Source organism: Beauveria bassiana (assembly GCF_000280675.1).
Source record: "Beauveria bassiana ARSEF 2860 unplaced genomic scaffold BBA_S00077, whole genome shotgun sequence".
Classification (NCBI taxonomy): Eukaryota; Fungi; Ascomycota; class Sordariomycetes; order Hypocreales; family Cordycipitaceae; genus Beauveria; species Beauveria bassiana.
Genome location: NW_007930912.1, coordinates 19,091 through 28,796, shown reverse-complemented (window position 1 = coordinate 28,796; position 9,706 = coordinate 19,091). Strand labels below are relative to the sequence as shown.

At 49.8% G+C, this 9,706-nt stretch overlaps 3 protein-coding genes across 3 annotated transcripts; 2 read left to right on the top strand and 1 right to left on the bottom strand.

The window, feature by feature from the left end:
* Positions 1-194: 194 nt before the first annotated feature.
* Positions 195-1,002, top strand: BBA_09958 (uncharacterized protein; the record flags this gene model as incomplete). The annotated part of the gene is made up of 2 exons (XM_008605055.1): positions 195-482; positions 625-1,002. 2 exons carry the CDS (start codon positions 195-197, stop codon positions 1,000-1,002), a joined length of 666 nt encoding a protein of 221 aa, XP_008603277.1.
* Positions 1,003-1,701: 699 nt separating this feature from the next.
* On the bottom strand, positions 1,702-2,988 carry BBA_09957 (uncharacterized protein; the record flags this gene model as incomplete). Its single annotated transcript, XM_008605054.1, has 3 exons — positions 1,702-2,002; positions 2,057-2,093; positions 2,193-2,988. The coding sequence occupies 3 exons, from the start codon at positions 2,986-2,988 to the stop codon at positions 1,702-1,704; spliced, it is 1,134 nt and encodes a 377-aa protein (XP_008603276.1).
* Positions 2,989-4,466: 1,478 nt separating this feature from the next.
* Positions 4,467-8,006, top strand: BBA_09956 (metalloreductase transmembrane component; the record flags this gene model as incomplete). Its single annotated transcript, XM_008605053.1, has 10 exons — positions 4,467-4,559; positions 4,611-4,772; positions 4,817-5,358; positions 5,407-5,851; positions 5,965-6,205; positions 6,423-6,838; positions 7,014-7,037; positions 7,222-7,567; positions 7,614-7,681; positions 7,791-8,006. 10 exons carry the CDS (start codon positions 4,467-4,469, stop codon positions 8,004-8,006), a joined length of 2,553 nt encoding a protein of 850 aa, XP_008603275.1.
* Between the last annotated feature and the right edge of the window lie 1,700 nt (positions 8,007-9,706).

The window sequence follows — 9,706 nt, the reverse complement described above, 5'->3', positions numbered from 1 at the left end:
TTTCTTGACAAGAAAACGCCGAGCTCTTTCGGACTAGCGCCGCCGCTCAGCTTGTCACAGCACAATCGCAATAATACGTGCTCTAAGCCAGTCTTACTTAGCTGTAGAGGCTTGCATCCATATGAAGGGGTGGCTTCCCACGACTTTCACCGCTCTTTGCATGAACGGGTCTATCGCATGCAGTCGTTTTCAATATGTGTCGCCAAGTTTCGAATGCTGAGATCATTGAGGCTGGCGCGGTGCTTGCGTCTGTGGCACTCTTCGACGTTTGCTATGGCTGTTTCATCATGCCGAGAAACGGCCCTGGTGGCGTGCCTAGAGTGATGACTGGGCTAGGTGTTTGCACTTTCTTTTTGCTAGCAGGGGCTGTGCTTGCAATCACCTTTGGTTTTGCTCGGAAGGGATTGCTGCCAGAGGCTACGGTTTTCCCCTGCTTCGTTGCCTGGAAGGAATCATCAATCCTAGCCGTCAACAGTTTGGAGGTGAGCGTCTTCCCACCATTTATGAATGAGACTGACAGGGTCTAGCTAGTTTCATGAAATCATTGGTGGCCTTATCAGAAGCGAAGGAGGATTCTGTGATGCCGAAGGATACTTGACACTGGGCACTGCTTTGCTTCTACAGGTTATTTCTGCTGCCATTGCCGTGTGGCTTTTTCTTCAGCGGCATGTTGAATTTGCATGGGCAGGACCCATCCTGACGCACCTATGTATTGCGCTGCTCGCAATCCGCTTCACTGCAAAGTTGAAATCGCCGACACCTTCTGTCCGTCGGGGACTCGGCGTCATAGCAGCAGTAGCGGTCTTGGCATCCATGGTAGCCACCATGCTACTTTTCGGTCAATATTTAGGCTGGGTCGACCATAATGACGCTTTTCAGTGTGTGATCTGCGTTGCAGTCTTATTGACAAGACCGGTGTCTGTGGCTTTTGTCAAACTAGGGAAACACTGGTATGGGAAGGGTGAATCGACCTTAGAATTGCAGCGAGCTGAGAGTTTCTAGAGAGCAGATGTTCAATGTGACAACTTTAAAACAATGAATGAATGTATAATATTTCACGGAGCAGTCCTAAAGCATTTCTCGACGTGCCGGCGCAAACTCAATCATTTTGTCCACAAGGCATGGTCGAAACTGCCGAGTCGATGCGATTGACATGATCATTTATCATAATCAGAACTCGGCCTTCCGCGGAAGATACTTCTTCAGTTGCGTTGACAGGATTACGTTGCTGCTTGCAACAGATTGAGGGGCCATTAGCTGGTGGTGATTTGGCCGACACGGTCGGTCAAATGGACGAATTAGCTTTCGGGCTGCCAGTCAAATTATGGGGCCTTGGCCAGTTCCTGGGCCAAAGTATTCTGCCTAGTTAAAAAGTCACGATGCTGGGCATTTCAGCAAATGCTGACGGCATACGCCATAGAGAACCCATTCTAGGAATGCGATAACAAATGCTTTCCCCGTAGCAGTTACTGAGCTCACTGACTAATGACACGCTTGACGATACCATAGCATTAGAACATAAAACTGAAAAAGCAGTCAATTCTATTAAAATAGCAAAAGCTCGACAGAGAGACTAGGTCCGTCGGGAAACATGCAAAGAGCGGGAGAAAAGAACCCAACGAACTACGAAACTGACGACGATTACGTTGACGAGGAAGAGAAAGCGAAGGGCCAGCCAGGAGTGGCACGGCTCCCCAGGTTTCAGAATTCTATCCTTGCTGGTACGGTGTCGGATGCATCAAAGTCATGAGCGTCAGTGACACCACTGACAGACGCGCTGGCTGGCTGGCCCCAGAAGTCGAGTGACAGATCACGCTGTGTTCGTACTGCCGCCTCGCTGAGGCCTTCGATCATAAGGGCTGGGTAAGGGGGCATATGAAACCTTACCCAGTTGTCCATGACTTGTGAAAAGACGTGAAGCTTCTCTTTGGAGCTCTCAAAGGTGTTAATGAGGTACCTGACGAATGGAGTCTCCATTTGCCCAGCACGTTGAGCCTTGAAACTGCACGTTTCTACAAGTCAGCTGTTTGTCGACGCAAATGACAAGCACACTTACGCATTCTGCGATATACGCATTCCTGGCGCTATCAAGCCTGCAATCCCAAAGTGGTTTGTGAATGTCAACAGCGGGCAACCAATGCGCAGCCAAGCCTCGACTCTTTTCCTCCTCGGATCCTTATCGCGTAGCTTACACATGTCGACATCGGCACCGAAAATTCGTCCCGTTAACAAGTCCAGCGTTGTATCACGAGTGCCGTGAACCTTATATCCCATGGCCCGCCATGCAGATCGCCGTTCGTCTTCGTGGGGTCTCTCTTGCACATACAAGTTTGCCACATCCACAGCTAGGAGTCGCCACTCGAGAGTGCTATGAGCTAATCTGCTTTTAGCATCATGAATGTGTTTCTCTGCGTTGTCAAAAAGTTTTGGTAGTTGTTCTGTCCAAGATAGCTCTGAGTTTATCAGCTCCTCTACGCGACGACTCTGTCGCAGAGACTTGCAGAGGCCCCATAGATTGTAAAGATCTTGCTGCGGATCCGGCTTGATCATGTTTGCTTTACTGAGCTTGACACTATTGCCGTCGGTACATGTTGCATCGTGCTTTCGTCGTTTCCTACGGCCTTGACAACAGCCGCTATCGTCGCCATTCGCCTCCTCGTCTGAGACAGAATGGCCAGCTCCTTCAAAGCGCTTACGATTGGGTTGGCTGCCCTGTGGGGCACCACCTAGCTTGGTCGAGCTGATGCGCTGTACTCCTGTTATTTCGTCGTGGTCTTGCTCGCTGTCGGCAGCAGGAGACGCTGCTGGCGTCGCTGCTGGTGTCGAGACACTGACTTCCGCGATCGTCTCCTGCAGCGAGACTACGATGTCTGTAGTGTCAGCATTGTTGGCTAACCGCGAGCGTATGGATGAGTCAAAAACTTTGCAGAAGTCTGCTTTGTTCAACTTTTTGATGAGATTCTCAATGCGTGTTACGTTTCTGGCCATCTTGGCACCTGAATCGTGGATCAAATCCGTGGAGAGGACTGATGTTGAAGGACGAGGGGGGAGAGGAACAAGGTGGTGGGGGATGCCGTGCTTATAGAGGCCAGCGAGTGCTGCAGGCGCTAGTGTAGTGCCTAGACTGCGTCAGCAGAGGAGCAGCGTATGGTTGTGTCAACAAGACCTTGCGAGTGACGTTGCAGGAAAGCAGAGTCAATGTTTCGCCTCGCTCATCACCGGTCAAGTACCGTAGCGCGTTCTCAGACAAAAAATTAGTTAGAGGATGCTACAGTAGTCATCTTGACACCTTGATCGTAGACCAGATTCGTGCGATGAGGGGCCAGGGGTGAAAGACGAAAGGGTGAAGAACAAAATGACGGGCGGGCTGCTGCTCGTAGAGCCATGATTTTGCACGCAAAACTATTCCACTGGTCGTGGCACCCCAACTCCGTTCTCCGTCTATATAAACAAGTCAAAAACATCATGCTGTAGCAGGGAGTAGGATCGACCATGCCGTATACCCAAGATCAGCCCAAGAAACGGAATCGAAGCAACGAAAACTTCAAGAAGAGGTGGCGTACTTTCGTAAGTAATGGCTACCTGACTCACCGCGACTATCATGCGGATGTGTACATTTTGCTGTGCCGAGAAGGCCAGATTTATGAGTTCAAATCTAGTGACCACGCATGGCCATTAACAGCTGGCGAATTGGTGCGGGCGCCCTGCAAATATACTCGTCGTTGCGGTCAACTGACGATGATGGATAGGAAATGTGTTTCCCAGCCGTGCAGCAAGTAACTGCAACGGACATGAAGGCAAAGTGAACCTGCCATTGATGCTGGCCACTCGAGACGCCCAGCCCTCCTCTCTTCTCCATTTGGCCGATTCGAGAATATGTTGAGCAGACGGGCGATGAGCCTCTCCTCGATCGACACGAAGAAACGATGATTTCGAAAAAGTCAGGGCTTCCATCAAAGATAGAGATAGTCGGCTTTTCGAATTCATTTGAATGAAACACATATTGGAGCCAATTTGGCTTGAAGTCCTCTATGGTTCATGTACCATCTTGTTGACAAATTCGTCAGATGCTGCGCTGTGAAGTTCAGTATGTTTTGGTGTTCTGTCTTCACACACTGTCTATTGAGTGAGCAACCAAACTGATAACTGATAGTTATGCAACAGGTCAAAACTGGTTACGGGGTGTTTAGTACAGTGTGCATAAGCACACCGATACTGCACCTCATAGTGATTATGACACGACTTTGCAAATACCCCGTCAAGCTCAGGGCAAGCGCCTGAGCAAGCGGATCTCCAGGTAACGCCGCTGCAGCAGACACAATACCCACTCTGCCGCCAGCTCTCGTAAATCCTGTCAAGCTTCAAATGGCCATTTCTGGCTGTTCAATCTGTTATAAGAGGTCGCGCCGTACGCGCACCCGCAACATGGATTTCTTTTCCTTTCAGACCTCGTAATTGCTGCAGAAATGACTGACTCGTCCAATACCAGCAGCACGTCATCGCCATCTATGTCTACCAATGCTAAAGACATCTCCGTTCATCGCTGTAGCATCAGGGAGGTCCGTCATTCACTTTCGCCCTACGCACTGCACCTTGACTCACCTTTACAGGCTGTCCAGGCTTTCATGCATGGCATAACCCATAATCAAGCTGAGGTGGCAGCGTGCGTTGCTGCGTACCCTGACTCTGTGCCGCTGATCTACAGTGTTCTCCCGACTACAGAACCCGGCAACCTCCCCACACCACCAGCACAACCCTTGGGCCTGGAGGCGGTAGATGCTATTAATGAGTCCAGCGGCGGCGACGAGCCCCCTAGTATCAAAAATCCACGCGCGACAAGCAAAAGCCTGACAACGCCTACAAACGCGCTGTAGCCATTGCTGATAAACTTCCCCTGGAGTTAGGCTCCGTGAATGTCTTGTCCGAGCTACAGCACGATTTACAGCGTGAGAGGGCCCGAACCGATTATAATGCACAGCAGCGACGGCGTGCAAACCCGGAACCGAGGTCGCAGAGCGAAGATGAGGCTGGCAATCATTCCGAGAATCTGGAAGACGATTACCACAGCCTACAACCCAGCCCGCGTTTTGAGACGGCCACTGGAAGGTACTGGAGTATACTGATCGCACAGCGCTACCGTGCTGCCAAGCAAAGCAAGGAAAAGCACATAATTTCAGTGGCCGAAAAATTTGCTAAAAAGTATTTACCGGACAATGTTAAGAAAGGCCTGTCAAAAAAGAAACTGCAGACTAAATGGAAAGCCATTATGCACCAGCATAATTTCTGGGAGCAGATGGCGACCTCTTGTGGAGGTGCTGGCGTGCTGCTGCTGCTACCAGCAGAATTCCAGAACGAACAGTGGGTTTAACTCTCTCCAGCGGTGACCACAAAGGCTAACATATGCAGCGCGCGACGACTGAAAATCGAGGATAAGGCTGCACTGTTCGCTAGCATCGCGGCGAGGCATCCAAATCTAAAACATGATGTCGCAGTCCTCACTGATCTTTTGTCATGTTTTTTGCATAACAAAGCCTTGCCAAAGTGGCAGATACCTTTAGAGACTTTGTCTGAAGCGGAAATCGCCACCCGCTGGCAAAGAGGACTGCGGGAACTGGTCGTTTTCGTCGATAGCCCTGTGCACATTACGGTGGATGGAGAAGACGCAGCACGGCTTCCAAGTGCACAGCCGCTCAGTTCACTTATGGATTCAAGCATGTGTGACTACGGATATAAAATAGACCAAGATATGGAATGTATGCCGCTATCGCCTGCTAATGAGCAAAGATTTATTCCTCCCGGCTCGGACGCTGTGTTAGAAGGGCTGGGTTTCGACATCAATGTTACAAGCGATGTGAGTGAGAGTATGCATGAGCTCTCGTACATGGAAATGATGATCAGTCCTGACGAGTTATTTACAACTGTTTAATCAATAAGAAATTAAATAGAAGTAATAATTTCACGTAGTATTACTGTTTTTGCCTTTGGTGGCGGATCGGGTGTTGCGACAGGCAGCTACTCCTCAGCGCTGGCCCCGTACCTCTAAGAAAGCAAAGCATGGGCGTCGCGGTCCCAAAGCAGTCCGCAACACCTGCCTTTGTCTATTTGTCTGAGAATTGTGGTCAGTCACTGCTCAAGGCGCACCAGAAGAAGGGTGTCGTGCCTGGTTGGCGTGGCGAGCGGGGCGTAGTGTTGGTAACACAACCTTGTGTGTGTGTGGTGGCCACTCGCACTGGCAATCAGTATATAAATGGTGCTTCCCCTGTCCGTCTAAGCCGACTTTGTTTTTTTTTGTCAATATTAATACTAAGAAGAAATGTATGAGTCTACGCTCCTCTAATCTATTGCATTGGGTGCTTTACTTGGCCTGCTGGTCCTTCGTCGGCCTGTTTACCTCTTAGTACATGCACTTTGTCCCTCTACAGTGAAGTTTGTGCTCTCGCCCTTCCTTGTTGCTGGTAGATACCTCTCTGGCTACCTTACCTACCCGACCGTGCTAAACCGGCGAAATTATATTGAACGTTGGAGCTGTGCCGACAGCTTGTTGCTGCTTGCCTATGTTTTGGCGACGGGGGCCTGCGTTGCAATTCCTCTCCCAGGATTAGATCAGGTTGTCACTCGCACCGGAACGCTCTCAGTGGTAAATTTGCTATTTTGTTTTGCGGGCCCATGCTTTAGCACGTTAGCAGATGTGCTCAATGTTTCACTGCATTCCTGTCGCCGCCTGCACGCGTCTTTAGGAACTCTTGCTGTTGTGCTGGCGGTGCTTCACGCTGCTGTAGGTGGGATCACCACTGAAAAGCTTAATTTGCAAACGCCAAAGGACATATTCGCACTGGTGGTAAGTTGACGCATCCAACTTTGGAGAAATGCTAAGACCCTGGTCCGCAGTCCATTTTAATTCTAGGGGCCCAGCTCATACCCCTTGTGTTGAGAAACGTGCGATACGAAGCAGCCTTGCGCCTGCACCAGGTATTGGCGCTTGCTTTTCCATACGCTCTCTGGCGCCATATCAGATCCGAGCAACTCTTCCCAAGCTTGTACGTAATTATAGGCGGCGGTCTATTATTTTCAAGCTCTATCATCTGGCTAGGCTGCGTCCTTCACCGCAACAGTTCAGGGCTTTCCCTGGCTCGGATATCATTTGTCAAGGGCACTGCCCAAATCCGTCTGCATCTGTCTCGCCCGCTCCAGGTGAAGGCTGGACAATACATCAATCTTTAGGTTCCGTCCGTGAGCCTGTGCTCCTTTGCGCAGACACACCCTTTTGTAGTTACATCTTGGTCCGAGAAACCACAGAAGTATCTGGACCTATTCATTGCGCCTCATCGTGGCTTTACTAAGGACCTGTTGACGCTCTCAGAACATGGCTCGACAACAAGCATAGCGTGGCTCAGTGGACCTCATGGAAAGCCGCTTCCGCTCGACCGATACGAAAATATTGTTATGCTGGCTACTGAATCTGGGGTTGCCGCTCACTTGCCATATCTCAAGCAGCTGACGCAGGATCAGCGCAGTCAAGAAATTCCAGTCCGCCGGGTTCATCTTATCTGGCAAATGGAACGAAGAGGTGAGAAAATACTTTTTACCAACACTCATCTGCTGACATACTTTAGATGTGGGCATCGCCGCGCAGAAGTTGCTGAATGAGACTCTCACAGAAGGCAAGCTCAACGGGCAATACGTACGTACCCAAATGTAGTCGATGTGTGCCATGCTTATCCTGCGACGCAGAATCTCCGCATATCCATTCATATAACAGAGGAAAGCATAAAAGAAATGGATTTTGGCAGTCGAGCCACGGTGTATCAGGGTCCCATAGCCTAGCCGATGTCTTGTCCTCAGAACTGCAACAACGACGACGCGGGAGTAAGACGGTAATTTCGGGCAAGTACATCTCACAGGACCCCGACCCAGAGGCGGCAATAGGGAAATTCCTCGGTAGATCCTACAAGGTGTACGTGCGCATTGCTGACTTCTATTACTCGAGGATCAACAAGCGCATGTAGAGCTGCGTAGAGTGAACAAGCCCTGGCGCGCTTTGTACAGTATCCAGCCCGAGTAGTTGTCGCTACTCGTTGAACAATTCTTCCATTCCTTTGTTTTGGGCGATATACGCCACCGACAGCAGGGCTCCCGCTGGTCCCCGTAGAAAGACCAGGTGACAAAAGTTGGCGCGACGCGCCAGCATCGTATCCTGAGAGCCTGTCTATGCATCCTCTTGTTGATTAGGAAGAGGGAACGAAGTTTATTGTGGTCGATCGCGATGTGAATGAAGATTCATCTCGGTTTAGTATTAGGAGTATGGAGAATGAGGAATTTCAGGTTATAGGTAGAGACGCGGATTAACTGGACTTACCTGACGATGGTTGCTAAGGCACGATAAGATTTTGGTACTGGCGAGGCCGCTAATGGCTTCTTGTTGAATGTCATTGCTCTGTTGTCTATCGCTTGCGCTGCCTTATGAAGGCACTTGCTTGACGGGCGCGGGGTTGTCCACTTTTTGAGATGTGCCACTTTGGGCACCATCACATGCATCAAACCCGGCAGGATGGCCGAGAAATGGCGCCTAGCAGTGTTATCGCGTCATGATAGTCTTCGACCAAGGGTAAGAATCTCCAAGCGACTTATAATTTTAATCAGTAACTTACCATAGAAGACACAAGAACTGCTGGGAAACGTCTTGGTGAACGTATGACTACGACCGAATACCAGAAAAAGTTCGGGTCGTGCAATTGCAGGCATTATTGTTAGTCGTAGAGGTTAATGTTGCGACAGCGTGGGGTTTCTGGACCAGTTCTTTTAGGCATGGAACCTAGGGGGTAACATGTTTAGTCACGTGATTGAGCAGCACATGAGCTCCACGCCTAAGGCCAGCATTGTGCCCCTCACCAAATGCCCCGCGAACAAGCTTGAACAAAATATATATATTTGCTGATCGTGGGCAGCGTAAATGCCTCTGCCGCCTAAGAGACACGGCGAAGGTTAGAACACTGCTAAAACCATCCTGATGAGTCCATCAGTTGAGATTTCCAAGCTTGACGCGAGAGAGGAGGAGTACTTGCGCAACTTGCTAAATTACACTGAGCAACACCCCGAAGGATGGACCCTGAAGCCTAACAGTACGCATGAGTACTCCCACGAAGACATTCGACCCATTATCCAGCCTATCATTCAAAAAGTACGTGCATTATTCCCATATTGGTGATGTGTTCTGACATTTCATCAAAGGATAAAAAAAAGATCCTCATTCGCATTACCGGAGACTCGAGAAATTTACGGTACTACTTCGATGTTGGCGATCTGATACCGATTGCAGGCGAACGATACACAATATCTGATGGGCAGGGAAAAGTCAAGCTTGAACTCGGCGAGAAAGGGCATATTGTACAGAGAGTCGGTGTGCAAGTTCAGGAAAATTGTACATTATACCTACTTTGGGTAGTCAACATGAAGTAGATTTCTTTCAGCCGCTTCCTCCAACGGGTAGTATACGCCTAACCAAATATTGTGGATGTACATTAGTGTGGCATCCGTTGGGCGGAGGTTCAGGTTCTGCATTGCCACCTGAGTCGTTTGCATATCCATCACTAGAGTGGTGCATCTCCCGTGGCATGAGACCGATAGAAGAGTTGGGGTCCATGGAGACGCCGGCCTGGTAAGCAGTCTGACAAGCATCTGGTGGCATGAGACCGGTGGGAGTATTAGG